This window comes from Balaenoptera borealis, assembly GCF_965194805.1.
Source record: "Balaenoptera borealis genome assembly, chromosome: 6".
In the NCBI taxonomy this organism is placed as follows: domain Eukaryota; kingdom Metazoa; phylum Chordata; class Mammalia; order Artiodactyla; family Balaenopteridae; genus Balaenoptera; species Balaenoptera borealis.
Window position 1 is genome coordinate 9,146,592 of NC_138863.1, and position 19,037 is coordinate 9,165,628.

Below are 19,037 nucleotides of genomic sequence, written 5' to 3' on the forward strand. Positions count from 1 at the left end.
GAAGCCTTCACTGTTGCTTCCAGCCTCAGCCAATCTGATGTGTTGCAGTGCTCGGAAGACAAGTTCATGATCTTTGGGGAAACTTGGATCCTGCAGGAGAAAAGAATGAGAAAGGATGAATCTGTGTTAAAGCTTCTTGTGTGGCTTTCTGACCCTCTGACCTTGTGTACAGTCTCAAGGAACAGATTGCACGTTTTTTGGTATAGACGATGACACCTTTAGAGAGTGTTGACATGGATCAAAGAAACTGGAGAAATCATCTGGAGTTCTCTCTTCACTTCAGGGGAGGGGCATTGTGATATTAAGATTTATAATAAGAAATATATATATGGTCTTTGCTCCATTTCTGACACAGAGCTAAAACTCTTGGAACTTCCTAAGTGAGGAGAGTGACAACCGTCTTCTGTTATGTTAATGAGGTGACTTTTGGAAAGCCCCTCGGTCACCTAAGGATGGGGACTGGTTGTCAGGGGCCCCAGCCTTGTGATTAGATGGTTGGAACGTTCAGTCCCACTCCCCCTCCTCGAGCGTCCAGGGAGGGAAGAGGGGCGGGAGGTTGAATCAGTCATTAATGGCTAATAATTTAATCAGTCATGGCTGTGTAATGAAGCCTCCATAAAAACCCAAAGGACAAGGTTGGGAGAGCTTCCATGTTGGTGAATACGTGGAGATTTAGGGGTAGTGGCTCGCCTGGAGGGGGCACGGAAGCTTCGTGGCCCCTCCGCATACCTTGCCCTATGCATTTCTCAGTTACATCCTTTTATAATAAACTGGGAGCTTAGTAAGTAAAATGTTTCTATGAATTCTGTGAGCCCCTCTAGCAAATTAATCAAACCCAAAGAGGGTGCAGGTCAGAAACACAGATGACCACACGGACTTGCAGTTGGTGTCTGGTGTGGTGGTAGGGGGATAGTCTTGCAGGACTGCGCCCTTAACCTGTGGGATTTGACAGTATCTCTAGGCATATAGTATCAGAACTGAGTTGAACTGTAGGACACCCAGCTGGTGTTGGAGCATTGCTTTGGTTGTGGTGGGCGGACTCCCCCCCTCCAGAATTGGAATCAGAACTTTAGACATATGCTTAGATCGTTTAAAAGGAGGGTTTGAAAGGTATACTCTCAGTACTCAGCAAATTGCTCAAAAGCAGGTCAAAGTTTTACTCCTTAGGCATCCTTTTCTGTCTTTGGTTGTGAGAACTTCTGCTCAATTCGGAGCACAAAGCACAACATTGTAAAAGTCAGTTGATTAGCCATCAAACCCTTGTTAACACTTAATGCACGAAAAGATCTGAGGGAGAAGTTAGGGCCAAAGCTGTGAGGAATGGGGGGAACTCGTTGATGCAAAGACTTGAATTCATCTGGGTCCCTAAGACATGAAAAGGAGACTAACAATAACGACGGCAGCCGAGGTTGACGTTTACCGAGTACTTCCCAGGGATCAAAGACTGTGCTCGGAGCACACGCCTCACGAAGCCTGTAGTATGTTTTATTTTCCACCACGGGGTTTGTTACACACTTTTCCCAAATGGGGAACCCGAGACTTAGAGAGGATAAGTAACAGCCCACTCAAGGCCGTACGATTATTGCCCAGTGGGACCAGGATTTGGATTTAGGAGTACAACGCCAGAGCCCACTCTCTCAACAACTACGAGGAGGAAATGCAAGGCCAGATGGATGCATTCTCCCAGTTCTTCTTTAACCAGTATCGTTTGTCTGACCAACTGGACCCCATCTGTAGGTGAATTGTTTCTGTTGTTAAGGAGCTGGAAGACGGCAAGCCCAGGAAGTTGCTGGGATCTTGGGATTGCTGAGGGATGGGGTCCACTGAAATGGTAAGACGTGCACAGGAGCCTGATAAAGCTTCTGAGGCATGCGCAGCAGGGAATGGCACACTGTGTGGCAGCCTGGGGAGCCCCTGATTACACCGTCATTGCTGTCTCTGTGCCAGTCTGCTGTAGAGGTACCAACTGTTGCCTCCCCAGGTGCAGTGCTCCGCAGGAGGTGGGCCCCACCCTCGCCTTGCTTCCTTGCTTCCTCACGACCTCCTCCTCCTCCATCAAAGCTGCCTGGACTGGGAGAAGTGTGCCTCGTGGAAAATCGTTCTGCAGGCTGTGCTGCGTCCATCAGCGTCTGTCTCTTAAAAAACCCAACCATGAGATTCTCAGAGGATGTAGTCCGAGCATGATAGCGTGTAATTGACCTGCCAGCCACGTCGGAGTGTAGATGAGAGGAAGAAAGAGACAGAGAGCGGCTGGAGAGGAGCAAAGAGAGGCAGGGACCACGGAAGCCCTTGCAAGACAGAGAGCAACCTGGGTTCCTGGACTTCTGATTCTACCAAGATGCCCTGCATTTTCTGTCCTTGGGTTCTAAAAATATCACAGCCCCCTCTACTATTTGAGCTAGCTTAAATAGGTTTCTATTCCTTTATTCTGGCTCCTAGAGATGAAAGTATATAAAATGGACCCTGAAGAGGCACACTAAGTGCTCCTGATTTCCTAAAGGGCAAACCACAATGGAGGTACGACGATGCCACTCCCTGAGAATTGAAAATGCCGAAGCTCCTTATGAAATCCCTTGTGAAGGCATAATTTTTTTTCCTACATATTGTGTTGTCACCCTGTGTGGAGAATTTTCCCTTTTCGGATGGATTTTTGTGCCATTGTCATGCTGTTGAACTCCAGCTCCTCAGAGAGGAATAGAAATTGTAATGGTCACTGTCATTGTCAAGCTTTCTTTTAGCTGCAGATTTTTCAGTCAAGCTCTTACACTAGAACCCCTCAGTAATAAACAGGAAAATGCACATCTGCCCGCATTACATGCCCCCTCCTTGATCTCTTGCTCCCAGAGCACACGGCTGTAACTGCCCTCAGGGTGCCACCACAGAAACGGAGGGCTCCCATAAACACTGCATGAAGACCCTGGTGAGAGGGAACAAACACTCTACCTCTGGACTGGGGAATCACACGAACTGGGCTCTAAGCCTAGATTTGCTGCCAAAGAGGAATATGACTTTGGGTACTTAAATCACTTTGCTGCTCTGGGCCTTGGTTCCTTACATCACCCCCATGCAGCATTGCCAAACTCCTCACCCTTCCTTTAACTCAGGCCTAGAATGTCTGGGCTTTTACCTTATTCTTGAGAACAAGATTACCCCACTCCTGCCCCAGAGCGTTCTCATCTATTCCCCGTCTCACTAACCTGAATAGAACTCCCGGCTCTCTAGGACAGGGCCTGCCTTGCGTAGCGGTATTTGATAGGAACTCTGCAGAGCGGGCAGCCCACAAAGGAGAAATTTGCACAATGAAGACATTGCAACCATAGCAAATACTTAGAACACTTTCTGTACATCTGAAATCTCCAGGAGGGTTGCAACTCTGCAAAATCAATGAGGGCAAGTAGTATTGCCTTTCATTTATTTATGAGACCTCAAGAAGATCAGTCATTTATTCTGGATCATGCAGCCAGAAAGAACATCCCAGTCTCCAAATTCATATTCCTTCGTGGACATATATTTGCATGTCAAGAGCTCGTGGCAACCAAACCCATATAATAAGCCCTCATCTATACATATTACCTCCACTTAGAGTCTTCTCCTTCTGGAATTCTAAAATGGGGAATAATGTTTCCTTCTAGCCCAAAATGTTACTTTGGCTTCAGTTTTGAAATAAAATCTTGAAGCTTTAGAGATTTATGCAAAGAATTACATTATACCCACAATTGCCCTGAAAAAAAATCAGAATCAGCCACTCCCTACACAAATCTTGTAAGAATCAGAGGTGTGGGAGGCTGGAATGGGTACATACAAGACAGCGAAGCACCTGGGTCTCATCCTAAGTGCCCTGCTGGGGACCAACCCCTGAGGGCAACAGGCTGCCCACAGGGAGAGACTGAATCTACAAACGGATTTGGCCAGACCATATATAAAAATAGAACTCTCACCTACAACCTGCAGCAACGTGCCCAGGAAACCAAGTCCTTAGCTACAGTAACCGGCCCAGGAAGGCAGCCTGCGGTACGTCAGACCTGGGGGAAGTCGGATGGCTGTCTCTAGTGACAATGCAGGAAGGCAAACAGCAACACCCGTAACAATCAAAACAGCCAGGACATGATTAATAGCTGACAACTTCCCCAATTTTTGTCCCTGCTTCCAACTTAGGACCAACCAGAAGAATCAAATATGTACCCCTAACCGATCCCATAGGACACCCCACTTCCTATTGGCCACCTCCAGCTTCCCCAGGCCCACAGTCCCCCATCTAAGCCTACCTGAAACCCTCCCTTTCTTCCATCAGAAAGCTTTCCCACTCCCCTGCCAGTGAGTTTCCGCCAAACTGCAAATGATGTTGGGTGACTCCCTTGTTCTAGCAAGTTCTGAATAGATAGCCTTTGCTTTTCTCCTGTGGTTGGTCTTTGTTTATCTCCACATGGGTCTGAAAAGATAGTCCTAGTGGCCCTGAAACAGGACATGCACTTGGAGACGTTTCTCCAGGAAGCTAATGAACTTGGGGCAGCCCATGCTTCCTCTCTATCCTCTGCCCCTTCCGGTCAGCAGCAGGGGCATGGCAGGCAGCTCGGGCCAAGTGAAACAGATTCCCTTCATGGAGGGGCAGCTGCTGCCTTGGCCTCATTGTGAGCTCTGGGTCACTGAGCTGGGGGTATCTCTCCCTTCTCTCACCTCTGAGGGTCCCCAAGGTAACCATTCCTGAACAGACACCACACTTGAGAAGAAAATCAAAGGAGCACTGGATGTGTACAAATGTGAGTGATGGGCCTGGAAGGGAGCATTAGAAATTGATATTTTGTTACGACACAGACAAAATATAATAGCAGATAATGTGTTGACAGTTCACTGTGAATGAGGCTGACTTCTTTCATCTGCACAGCAAGCCTATGAAGTAGACACTATCATTATTCCCATTTTTCAGTAAAGAAAACTGAGGGATAGAGGAAGGAAGTAACTCTCAGGGGTTAATTAGCCCATGACAGTGATACTGGAATTTGGACAACGCAGTCCAACTCCAGGGCTCACTCGCTAAACCACTGGGCCAGGGCCCTCAGTCAGTGAAGGCTGATATTTAGAGGTTGTAAAGGGCTCCTTACACTTCTTCTCAGGGAGTTGCTGGTTAATGGTGAAGTCTGAAACATAACTCAGTTGTTATGATTTCTGAGATAACATTTTGTTATTGTTATTTGTTGAGTTAGGAAAAAACTCAATTATATTGTAGCCATATTGGAGTACCATACTGATGCATGTGAACTGAATTCTTTTTAAAAAAAAGGAAAAAATATTTTAAAGGCTGAGCAGGTGTTAGGGTCTGTGTTGTGTCCCCTCCACCACCAAATTCAGATGTTGAAGCCTTAACCCCCAGAACCTCAAAATGTGACTGTATTTGGAGACAGGGTCTTGAAAGAGGTAATTAAGTTAAAATGAGAACATTAGGGAGGCCCTTATCCAATCTGACTGATGCCCTGTGTCCTTGTAACAGAGGAGATTAGGACACAGAGAGAGAGAGACCCTAGCGGTGTGTATGCTCAGAGGAAAGGCTGTGTAACGAAGCAGCAAGAAGCCTACCATCTGCCAAGTGGATGCTGGCAGAAGGCCAGTGAGAAAAGTGGATACTTCCAGAATGGCCCCTAAAACCCTTCCCAAATGATCAGACCTTCTCCTCTCTCACCGTAAACATGCCACCTTCTCTTTAAACATGTCTTCCCCTTTGCTCTAATTGTGGTCTTACCTCTTTAGTATTTTAAAAATCACTCCAGTCTGTGAAGCTTCTGTGATCACCTCTGTTATTCTCCTCCAAGCGGGCAGGAAGGAAGGGAGGGAACTGGTGTTTACTGAATGCCAGGCACTTGACATCAAGAATAAGCACTTACTAAATATTAGCTGTGAGTGTTAACCATCTGGAAACAGCTCCCAGGGGTGATGTGGGGAAGCAGGTAAAGTCACAAAGCCTCTGAAGGTATATCCTGTGACTTCTGAAGACAGAAAAATTACATATTTTGCTAGTGAGTGCCTTCCCAGGCAGTTAACTTTTGTGTTAACCTGCTCTTTTTTATAAAAAGGGGAAATCGTCAAGCTTCCTTCCCCAATTTTTTTCTGATCAAAACTTTGATCTACAGACATTCTTCTAAGCACTCGTAGGATTCCTTAATCTAGAGACACACTACCTTGCTTTAATGAAACATGGCCCTTTCTTAATGCTCAGAAACACTTCTTAAAAAACAATGTGCATCACACACCTACGGTTAATTAATCTTCGACAAAGGAGGAAAGAACATACAATGGAGAAAAGACAGTCTCTTCGGCAAGTAGCATTGGGAAAGCTGGACAGCTGCATGTAAATCAGTGACGTTAGAGCACTCCCTCACACCATACACAAAAACAAACTCAAAATGGCTTAAAGACTTAAATATAAGTCATGACACCATAAAACTCCTAGAAGAGAACATAGGCAAACAATCTCTGACAAAAATCATAGCAATACTGTCTTAGGACAGTCTCCCAAGGCAAAAGAAATAAAAGCAAAATTAAACAAATGGGACCTAAGCAAACTTATAAGCTTTTGCACAGCAAAAGAAACCATGAACAAAACAAAAAGACAACTCTCAGAATGGGAGAAAATATTTGCAAACGATGTAGAAACCAAACTTATGGTTACCAAGCTCTTAAATCCATGAGCTGGGGATACTCATTAGCCAACACAGGCCAAGGCTCTGATGTCTCGTCTTGCCAAGGCTCCTTGTAAGGCCAAGGAGCTTACACAATCCTGAATCTTCTGACACTTACCTGGCAGGTAGTAAACAGATGGCCTTTCTCCCTTCCTGCCTATTTCTCCAGATGCCAAAGATCAGTATGATGTCTATAAACCACAAAAAGCAAACAGCAAGCTATATGTTGCTGAGAAAATGATTCTCAATATTATTTCTCAGAATCTGAGAGGATTTTGTCTTTGGTCTATTAGTTTCTCACAAAAGTTCACTTTGTAGCATTTACTTTTAAAATATGCTAAAGCTATTTTAATATTACGTGGTTGCAATTATTAAGCTAGCTAAAAGTTAATTTACCTGTATATGATTTTAACATTATTAAAGCTTATAAAATAACACAAAACAGCCAAGATGGTGAGTTTTGTGCTTTGCTAGTATGCAATCCTCTACTCCATAGTCAGTGGTTTCCTTTCATGCACAGTTAAAATAGTTGCCCCATCCTAAGGGACAAGACACACCCTTTCTGTCTCAGTCAACCATGCCTGGCTTTAGCAGTAAACTGGATGTTTTATCAGCACAATCTTGGCAAAGTTGAAATCAGCAGATTCCATGAAGCGCTTTGGTTTTCTCTCTCTGACTCAGCACTGGGATTATCATAAACTTTCTATCAGGTTGAATTTCATTTCCCCAAATTAAAGTACAATTTAATTATAGCTATTCTTACTAACCTTTTTTATATGATGTGACTGGTTTTACTGATGAAAAAGAACTCCCTAAGTTTTGAAATCTACATATAATATACATCGCTTGGTTAAGTATACCTACCTTTATTAGGTATCTTTGCACCATTCATATTATACATGTCACACAAAATCAACTCTCTAAACCTAAAAACTATGATTTTAAACAAATCTTATAATTGAAAGTGAAAATTCATGGAACACCTTAACCTTTTGCCTGCTCTGAGAACTTGTACTTAGCACATAATTGATTATTAACTTGAATTTTTACTCAATTATTGTATAATTGATTTCTCTAAATTGTCAGAACCTATATATTTATAAAGTTCCTTTTGCAGGGATATAAGCTCACCTATCACAGCAAAGTTTCTATTACCATCTGAATGGACTTGCATTTGTCCATAGCAAAGTGCACTTATACCAAGTTATTATATTCATGGTTATTTTCATTAGCATTTATAATTGCCTCTTAGAATTGGCATAGAATTTTGAATCACATTTATAGAGCAAATGGCTATTTCAATATTTATCCTTGTAATTATCTTAAAATATGACCATATATTTATCTTTTTATTTAAGGGACTTATTCTCAAGCAGAAAATATATTATTGTCATTAATGTTATCCTTGCAAACATTATTTGTAACTGTATTTTGTATTTTTCAAAAGAACTTACATTCTAAGTATTGGTGACAAAGAAAATTATTGACTTTGAAAACCCTGATCAAAAATTTTATAGTCAGAATTTTAAAATTCATGCTGATATCCCAGTTTCTCCATTTACACATTTACTCATTCATTCATTCAATAAACATGAATTGGGTACCTACCACATGGGTGAGTATGCAGAGATGAGTGAGATATGGCCTCTGTCATCAAGAAATTTACTTTGTTGATTTGGAAGTGGGAGCAGGTATGAATGTTCATACACTGGTATCATTTATGAGAGAGATGGCAAAAAGAGAGAGGAGTTTCAAATATTTTAAATTGGAGAATATATATGAAAGTCACAAACCTTTAGAATAAAGAAAGGTGAGTTCTTTCTCCTTCTCCCAAGAAGAGGATCTGGGGAAGGTATTCTTCCTTCTCTTGCATGAAAAATCAGGGCAGGAGATGTTTGCGATCAGGGCAGTACAGACATGGGGCTAGCAGGAGAAGCCTCCTAGAAGAAGTAAGGCCATCAAAAACCTTAATAAGGCTGCCTGAGAAAGACAGAAGGTGGTAAAGAAGCTCTCTAGGAAACCACAACTGTGCAAAAAAGGCTGGCCCTGTGGAGAGGAAGTGAGGGCAAATCTGATCAAGACAAATTTATAGATGATGCCTACAGCAGGAGAAACAGTCAAGAAATTATCTAATTTAAGGAAACACATGTGTTTGAAGGGTACAGTTAGCTAGATCCAGATACTGGTCAACTTCGGGGTTTGGCTCAAATGACTAAGAGTCTTTCAAAGCCATCAAGATGTTGACATGGAGTAGCTACCCCATCAAAGAACAAAGGAGCCGTCATCACAGGGATTCTCCGTGTACAACACAACTGGATGAATCCAAGTGCAGGATGCAAGGCCTCCTGGGAGGTGAGGGTGGGCCTTAGATAAGGAAACAATGGCTGAGATGAATAAATCCCAGTGGTGGTTTCCAGCAAAAGCACAGCTGTGTCACTCTGGTCTAGTGAGGCTTGCACCAGCACTCAAAGAACCTTCCAAGAGAACTCTAAATTTCCTACCTTCCCTTTCACCACCTCCTCAACCACTTAAACCGTCCACATGCACGGGCTCCACAGATCTATCTATGGGTTCCTTAGCTGTAGCAAACTCTAGAATCAGGCTCACATCACCATTCCCTGGTTATTGCCAATTTTACCTAACTTGAGTATCTACCTTGTTGCAAACTGTCAGCCTGCCCTGATCTCAAATGTGTGTTTGCCACTTAGTTTAGGTCTTGACTTTCTAAATTCCTGGTCTCAAAACACTGAATATTATTTCTGGATGATCCAGGACCACATGCGTCCATTTGCTTTCTTCAGAGTCGTCAGAGTGGCGCCATGCAAATCCCCACCTGGACCCCAAGGAAATATGACCTGGTCAGAAGGCAAGTATACCTATTAGAGGAAGTGCAGTCTCCAGACCAGAGGATCATAGGTGATAAAAGAGATGAGCCAAAAATGAGTGGGGATGAGACTGGGGGCTTCAGTTTGTGTGACCAGAGCTCTAAGAATCCACATAACCCAGGAGGGTTATACTGTCTCTAGATGGCCCTCCTAGAAATAATACATCCTATCCTAAGACTTGCAGACGGTTTGCTGATAAGATTAAGGTGCCTCTTTGTATAACACCAGGAGGTGACTAATTTGATCCTGGAAATGTAATCCATGGAAACCATTCAGTGTAATGTAGGTTCAACAGAGAGGATATTGTAATAACAGCTGAAAATAGAAGGATGCTTGTTCCCTGGGAAGCAATGAAAAGCAAAGACCAACACCAAGGAAGCAAAGGGGCCTTGATTAATGTAATGTCCTGATCCACTTAACAGGTACGTCCTACAAGCTGAGAGATATTCATGAGGCTGCCACAGTATTTTTGTATTCAGTGAGTATCTACCATGTGCCAGAGTACTGTGAAAAGTGTCTGTAGTTAGTTAAATGGAAAAATAAGGCAGAATCCCTGCATTTGCAGCGCTCACAGTCTTTTAGGGAAGACAGATATGTAAGCGAATAGTTTCAATACTATGAGTTAAGTGCTTTAATTCAAAGTGTCATGGAAACCCAGAGGAGGGAGTCTAATCTTCCCAGAAGGGTCAGGGAAAACTTCTCATGGGCGGTGTCTCTAGAAATTAATAAGGGTTCATCCCTCCATCTAGCCGGCCTTCCATTCATTCATTCATCACTTATGTGTTGAGTACCTCCGATTGTTCTAGATGCTGTGCATACAACATCGAACAAGACAAAGTCCCTCCCTGCATGATGTTTACATTCTGGTGGGGGAGGTGGATGACATTTCCAGGAGAAACTCAGAATGGTTCCTTCAGACCATCCAATATCCACCCTCTGGCCTCATTTCCTCTCCCACGTGTATTTTCCTGAGACCAGAGTGCCTTGACCTCTCAAATGGGAGCATTTTGATCTTTTTGGTAAGTACAGCTCTCATTGTGAAACAGAATTGCCAGTTCATTGCTTACCATCACAATGGGATAATTTCACAAGCGCAGGATCAGATAAAATCAAATTTCTGAAAATGCAGAGCTAAGCATCAATTACAAGCAGAAATAAAAGTGAGACGTGGGATGTCCAGACTGACATGAGAACCCCTTACCTTCCTTTACCAGTGGAGGTCTTTTCTGCCACTAGAACAACAAGTTCTCTTTTCCAGGGAAAAGTATGCGGAAGTGCAGCAGGAGCTTCTTCACGAATTGTAGGAAGAACCCCCAATACCCAGCATCTAACAGGAGTGAACCCAGGGACTTCAGTTTCTCCCAGGACCCCGAGTCTTCAGACCTGGGGCCCTTTCCGTGGTGCCTGCAGTCCGTGTCGCACTGTGATTCACAGGGCAGAGAAAGCCAGGGACTCTCTAGGGCGACCACTTCCTGAAAGAACACTCAGGGCCATCTGTCCGAGAAGGAAGTGGGATAACGGGGGGCCAGCGCCTCCCCTTCTGCACACAGAGGTCCTTCTGCAAAGAGACGCATGCTCTCTGCACCTCTTGTGGGATTTGGGACCCACTTCATGGTGTTTAGAGGTGACAAGGAAAAACATCTCTAGAGAAAGCTAAAATGTTTCCCACCCTAACATTGGGGGAAAACTCTAGCCACTGGAACCAGTGGTTTTAAATCAGACTAGCCTTCAAAGATCTCCGATTACATCTTTAGAACTGATCACAATTTCATAATAGAGGCAAGAGAAAGGCGGTTAGAAACTTCTGCAAAGCACAGGTGGTACCACTCTGAAAACTCATATTTCCTGTTTGCCAACATGTCTGCTTTAAATCTCTCAAGCAGCTAATTACATCGCAAGCGTTACACACCAGCTTTTCCTCATATTTATAGCTTTCATTTTTAAAAGTTATTCAAGTCGTACATGTTTGTTGTCAAAAATGAAAAGTGCAGGCAAACATAAAGAAAATTTTAAATTCCCCATATTTCCGCCACTTGAAGATAACCGCTGTTGGCACTTTGGTGTACATCCTTCCAGCCTTTTTTCTGTGTTTCAGTGGATCTTAGGATGAGCTTCTCAGCAGCCGTTCGATCCCGCACCACTGTGGGACATGCATGCAATTTTGTTGGGATTTACCCACGCTGAGCCCCTGTGTAGATCCTGATTTGGCTAAACTAAATTAAAATAAACCCATGCTCTTGCCACAGTGTTTTAGGGGCCAGCACCTAACCCAGACCTAAGCCAATCAATACAAAGCACTTCCACGGCCACCAGGAAAGTCATGTGATCCAGATGATCCAATCAGAGGAAAGCCTAGGACTCCTGCCAAGGGGCGGGGTGGAGGACGACACTCAAACGCTCCCTCCCACACTCCTTCTCTGGGTTTGGACTCAGAGACCTGGGAGCTATTGGCAGCCATTTGCCTCCACAAGACAAGCCATCTCTCAGGTGAAGCAGACGCTTCAGAGGCAAAAAAGAGATAGAAAAAGAAATCAGGTTTTCAAAGGGTTTTCCGAGATGCTAAATTAAGCTAACACCAAAATCTGTCTTACTTCTGGAGTTACTAGTTAGATGAGCCAATAAATTTGCTTGTTGAGATCAGTTTAAATTGAATTTTCTGTGACTTGTAACTGAGTGTATTCTAAACAACTCATATCGATATTTTTATAAAAATGGGGCCATACTGAACATACTGTTTATAACTTCCTGCTTAAAAATACATCATAATCATCATTCTTTTCCAAGATAAATATACTTTTACAAAATTATGAATTGCTTCAGAGTAACCCATCGTTATGAACAGACTTTAAGTTATACATCTAATCCCCTATTGTGAGGCGTTTACAACATTTCCAGGTTTTTCCATATTGTATCAATATAAACAATTCTGTGTTGAGTCTCCCAAATATTAGAGAACACATTTATTTCCTTCGAACACATTTCTAATGTAGAATTTCTGAGTCAAACTATGTCCTTTTTAAGAGATTTTTGATTCATATTGCCAGATGGCTCTCCCAAAAGGTTATTTCAATTATATTTCAACCAACAGAGCATGAGAATGCCAAAAAAACTGCCTCACTCCTCCCAGCCCAGAACCCTCAACATATATAAAGTTTCAACACAAAGTCTCTATTTCATAAATGGTAATCCATTGCTGATTTAATTTGCATTTTTAAAAACCATATACAGTGCTTGGAGGTTTTTTTCCCATATATTTATTTGCTTATTATATTTCTCCTTTTCTGAGTTGCCACTGACATTCTTTGCCCATTTTCAATTGGAGCATTTGTTTATTTCTTACAGATGTGTAAGAGTCATTAATATATTGAGATTATTAAGCATTTTCCTATTATATATGTTGCAAATAGTTTTCACTGTACACCACGTGCCTTTTAACTTTCATATGGTATTTTTGACAGTTCTGAAGTTTTAAATTTTAGCTCATCAATCCTCCCCTTTGTTGTTTCTGCCCTTTTGTGTCATTCTCTAATCAGAGAACTTGCAGTCATCAGGATTCAGCCTCTGCTCATAAAAATGATCTGGCATGAAAACACCGATGCTCGGGGTGCCTGAGATTCTGACCCCTTGGGAGGCAGCTCAGGAGCTGTCTGAACCCTCCAACCCTGACTGCTTTTCCCTGCCTCCCTCGGAGTGAGGTGTGGTCTGTGATTAAATTATGGCCCACAGGATGAGAGCAGATGTGATGCATGCAACTTCCAGGTTGTTCTCTTTAGAAGGGGAAATGCCTTCCCCTTAGATTTTCACTCTTTCCTTGGGTTGGAGTGCAGAAGTGGTGGTAATCTTACCGATGAGAACGATACCTAGGAAGGACAGCACAACAAGCTAGAAGGCTCCGGGGTCCCTGACACTGTGGAATGTCCGTATCTCCAAGACTACTCAAAACTGGACTGTTTTGCAAACGAGAAGTGAACTTCTCTCGTGTGTGAGCCACTGTTATTTGGGGTCTTTATTACAGTCAAACCCATATCCTAAGTTAAATGATAATACATGACCCCATTTTACACACACATACAACCCAGCATAAGAAAAGGTAAAGAAAATTACATACCAAACTGTTAACGTTAATTCAGGGAATGGGATTGTAGGAATTTGGGGAGAAATGAATTTTTCTTTTAATATTGATTAAAAAGTTTTTTTTAATCCAGGTTGCTTTGACTCAATAGCTTACATTACCCGAGGTAGTTAAACACTTTCTTTTTTTTTTTAATTTATTTATTTAATTTATTCATTTTTAGCTGCATTGGGTCTTTGTTGCTGCTCGCGGGCTTCCTCTAGTTGCAGGGAGCGGGGGATACTCCTCGTTGTGGCACGCAGGCTTCTCATTGTGGTGGCTTCTCTTGTTGTGGAGCACGGTCTCTAGGCATGTGGGCTTCAGCAGTTGTGGCACACAGGCTCAGTAGTTGTGGCACACTGGCTTCATTGCTCCATGGCTTGTGGGAATCTTCCCGGACCAGGCTCGACCCCGTGTCCCCTGCATTGGCAGGCAGATTCTTAACCACTGCGCCACCAGGGAAGCCCCCAAGCACTTTCTTTTAACAGCCCCTTTTCATGTAAAGTCACAGCCCTAGACACTATGGGCTAGAAGAAACGTGTAATTGAGGAAAGGGTACAAAAATATGACAGGTGGAATAATCTAGTTCTAACAGAACTGGTTGAGATTGGAACTATATCATTAATAGTGAATGTGTGTTTTATAACTACCCTGTACCAGTATTCAATGACATCATTATATTTCTTTTTAGATATACATTTTTATCTTTTTAAAAGGTTACCAGCACTTTCTACTGGATTCTGAGATATAACATATAACATGTATCTCAATACATAATGTTTTTCCTGTAAAAGGAAAAATATTTAAAATCATGTCAATACTCATATGACAAAAGTTCTTATATTTTTAAAAATTCCTTGTAAATTTTAAATTTTCATTCATCTGTGCCTATAAATATTTAAATAAGCTATGTTTTTAAAATAGATGTATATTTGTCACTTTCACTCATAGAAAAAGATCTAGAAGGATGCACAGCAAATTGATAATAATGGTTATTCTCTAGGAAGGGTATCAGGTTAGCTTTGGGGGGAGGGAGACCTAGAGGATATTTCAACTTTTTTTTTTATTGAGGTATAGTTGATTTACAATGTTGTGTTAGTTTCTGGTGTACAGCAAAGTGATTCAGTTCTACATATATACATATTTATTTATTCTTTTTCAGATTCTTTTCCGTTATAGGTTGTTAGAAGATATTGAAAAGAGTTCCCTGTGCTAACAATAGGACCTTGCTGTTCATCTATTTTATATATAGTAGTATGTGTTAATCCCAAACTCCTAATTTATCCCACCCCTTCTCCCTTTGGTAACCATAAATTGGTTTTCTATGTCTATGGGTCTGTTACTGTTTGAAAATAAGTTCATTTGTATCATTTTTTTAGATTTCACACATAAGTAATCTCATATGATATTTGTCTTTCTCTTTCTGACTTACTTCACTTAGTATGATAATCTCTAGGTCCATCCATGTTGCTGCAAATGGCATTATTTCACTCTTTTATGGCTGAGTAATATTCCACTGTGTGTGTGTGTGTGTGTATATATATATATCTCACATCTTCTTTACCCATTCATCTGTCAGTGGACACTTAGGTTGCTTCCATGTCTTGGCTGATGTAAGTGGTGTTGCTGTGAACATTGGGGTGCATGTATCTTTTAGAATTAGAGTTTTCTTTTCCAGATATATACCCAGGAGTGGAATTGATGGATCATATGGTAGTTCTATTTTTAGTTTTTAAGGAACTTCCATACTGTTTTCCACAGTGACTACACCAATTTACATTCCCACCAACAGTGTAGGAGGGTTCCCTGACTTTTTGTATTAATCAGGTTTGTAATGTTTGTACTTTTACAATGAGGCTGAATTCATATATTGAGTTCATAAATTTGGAAAACAACACAAAATTTTAAAGAGCAGGAAAAATAAACAAAAAATACTTTTTAAATGAAAAATCTATAGCTTATGATTTTCCAGGAATGTGTTTTAGCTGTTGATAAGATATTAGATAAGATGATTTCCACTGCATATAACAGAAAACCCCAATGCAAGTAGACCTGAGCAGTCCTGAAGATCTTTTTTTCATCTAACAAGGAAGCGACGTGTTAGATCCAAGGTTGGTTAGAGCCTGGCTCAGTGTGGTCGTCAGGATCCAGGGTCTTTCTGTCTTTTTGCTTTGTCATCCTCCACATGTTGGCTGTTTGCCCTCATTCTGATTCCCCTCACAAAATGACTGCAGCAATTCCTGGCATCACATCTAGACATTACAACATCCGGAGGAAGAAAGGGGCCTCTCTTCCCATGTCTTCTTAGGACAGAGACACTGTTCCCAGAACTCCCAGAGCCAATTTCCCTCCAGCCTCACTGGCCAGAACTGAGTCACAAGCCCTTTTCTGAACCCACCTTTGCAAGAGGAGGGGAACTGCCACTTTGACTGACTGATCATCAACCATAAGAGATAAACACACAGGAACCAGGTAAAGCAATGACTCTTCCTGAGAATTATCTGTTCATTCCCGCAAGCCGCGTGGCATGGCCAAAGAAAAAAAAAATTATCTGTTCATAGGTATGTTCATAGATCAGAAAACTCAATATTGTTAAATTCTCCTCAAATTGATCCATATATTCAATGCAATTCCAAACAAAACCTTAGCAGGCTTTTTTAAAATAGAAATTAACAAGTTGATTCTAAAGTTTATATGGAAAAACAAAGGATCTAGAATACACAGAACAACTTTGGAAAAAGAGAACAAAGTTGGAGGAATAACACTACTGAATTTTAAGATTTACTAAAAGAGCTACAATAATTAAGACAGTGTGATATTGGTGTGCAAATAGACCTATACATCAATGGAGCAGAGCAGAGTTCAGAAAAAGACTCATATGTATATTGGCAATTGATTATTGACAAAGATGTCAAGGCAAATCAAAAGTAAATGGAGAGTATTTTCAATAGTGCTGTAATATTTATTTACTTACTTATTTATTTTATTTATAAATATAATGAACCTTGACCTGTACCCTTAATCATAAACAAAATTCAACTTGAACGGATCATAAACCTGAATGTAAAAGCAACAACTTTACAACTTCTAGAAAAAAACATAGGAGAAAGAATCTTTGCAACCTTAGTTTAGGCAATTATTACTTATATAGAACACAAAAACTCAAGCCATAAAATAAAAAGTGCATAATTTTTTTCAGTATCTAAAACTTCTGCTCTTTGAACTCCCACAACTTAACAATAAAAAGACAAGTTTTTTTAAATAAATTTATTTATATTTTTGTTTATTTATTTTTGGCTGCGTTGGGTCTTCGTTGCTGTGCACGGGCTTTCTCTAGTTGCGGTGAGCGGGGGCTACTCCTTCTGGTGGTGCACAAGCTTCTCATTGCGGTGGCTTCTCTTGTTGTGGAGCACGGGCTCTAGGCGTGCAGGCTTCAGTAGTTGTGGCGCACGGGCTTCATTGCTCCGTGGCATGTGGGATCTTCCTGGACCAGGGCTTGAACCCTTGTCCCTTGCATTGGCAGGTGGATTCTTAACCACTGCACCACCAGGGGACCCCAAGACAAGTTTTTTTAAGGGCACAGGATTTGAATAGACATTTCTCCAAAGAAGACATACACATGGCCAAGAAGACATGAAAAGATGCTCATTGTCACTAGTCATTAGGGAAACATAAATTAAAACCACAATCAAATACCACTTCATACCCACTAGGAGAGTTAGAGTCAAAAGGCAGTCAATAACTAGTGTTGGGAGGATGTGACGAAATCGGAGCCCTCACACAACGTTGGTGCAAATGTTGGTGTAAAATGATGCAGCTGCTTTAGAAAACGATTTGGCAGTTCCTCAAAAGGTTAAACATAGAATTACCATATGACCTAGCAATTTCATTCAAAGGTATAACCCAAGAGAAATGAAAACATATGCCCACACAAAAACTTGGACACAAATGTTCACAGCAGCATTATGCATAATAGCCAAAAAGTGAAAACAACGCAAGTGTCCATCAACTGATGAACAAATAAACAAAGTAGGGTATAACCATACAACAGAGTGTTACTCAGCTGTAAAAGGAATGATACATGCTACAACATGTATGAGTCTTGAGCTCATTATGCTAAGTAAAAGAAGCCAGAAACCAAAGGCCACATATAGTGTGATTCCGTTTACATGAAATAACCCGAATAGGTAAATCTATAGGGACAGAAAGTAGATTAGTGGTTGCCAGGATCTAGGGGGAGGAGGGCATGAAGAGTGACCGCTAGTGGGTATGAGGTTTCTTTTTGGATGAAAATGTCCTGGTTAGATAGTGGTGATGGTTGCATGATTCTGTTTATATACTAAAAACAACTGAATGGTATACTTTAAAAAGGAGAATTTTGTAGTATGTGAACTATAGCAACTAAAGCTCCATTTTTTAAAAAAAGAAACAGATTAAAGAAAAAATGTTCTGCTCTTCGAAAGACAATAAGAAAATGGAAAGACAATCCAGAGACTGGGATAAAATATTTTCAAACCATAGCTCTTATATTTGTAAATCAACTGTACTCCAATAAAAATTTTAAAATAGATTTGATAAAAGAAAAGTAACCAGAATATAAAAGATCTCTCAGAGTTCAGAATATAATAAGAAAACAAACAATTCCATTTTTATTTTATTTTTTAAATTTATTTTATTTATTTATTTATTTATTTTTAGCTGCATTGGGTCTTCATCACTGCACTTGGGCTTTCTCTAGTTGCGGCGAGTGAGGCCTACTCTTCATTGTGGTGCGCGGGTTTCTCATTGCAGTGGCTTCTCTTGTTGCGGAGCATAGGCTCTAGGCACGCGAGCTTCAGTAGTTGTGGCACGCAGGCTCAGTAGTTGTGGCTCGCGGGCTCCAGAGCGCAGGCTCAGTAGTTGTGGCACCTGGGCTTAGTTGCTCCACAGCATGTGGGATCTTGCCGGACGAGGGATCGAAACCGTGTCCCCCGCATTGGCAGGTGGATTCTTAACCACTGCACCACCAGAGAAGTCCCAGAACTCTATTTTTAAAATCATTTGAATACTTTACCAGAAAGATAGAGGAAAGGCCAATGAGCATATGAAAAGATGCCTAACACCATTAGTCATTAGGAAACCATAAATTAAACTACCATGAGAGGGGCTTCCCTGGTGGTGCAGTGGTTGAGAATCTGCCTGCTAATGCAGGGGACGCGGGTTCGAGCCCTGGTCTGGGAGGATCCCACATGCCACGGAGCAGCTGGGCCCGTGAGCCACAAGTACTGAGCCTGCGCGTCTGGAGCCTGTGCCCCGCAGCGGGAGGGGCCGCGATAGTGAAAGGCCCGCGCACCGCGATGAAGAGTGGCCCCCACTTGCCGCAACTGGAGA

General features: G+C 41.7%; 1 protein-coding gene across 1 annotated transcript in view; it reads right to left on the bottom strand.

Annotated features, from left to right (window-relative positions):
• The window catches only part of GPR148 (G protein-coupled receptor 148), a 39,923-nt gene that overhangs the window by 7,231 nt on the left and 13,655 nt on the right, over nucleotides 1–19,037 (bottom strand). Inside the window, 1 exon segment of the mRNA XM_082396288.1 lies at nucleotides 1–18,818. Within this exon segment, the coding sequence (XP_082252414.1) occupies nucleotides 1–68 (68 nt within the window). The 5' untranslated portion in view covers nucleotides 69–18,818.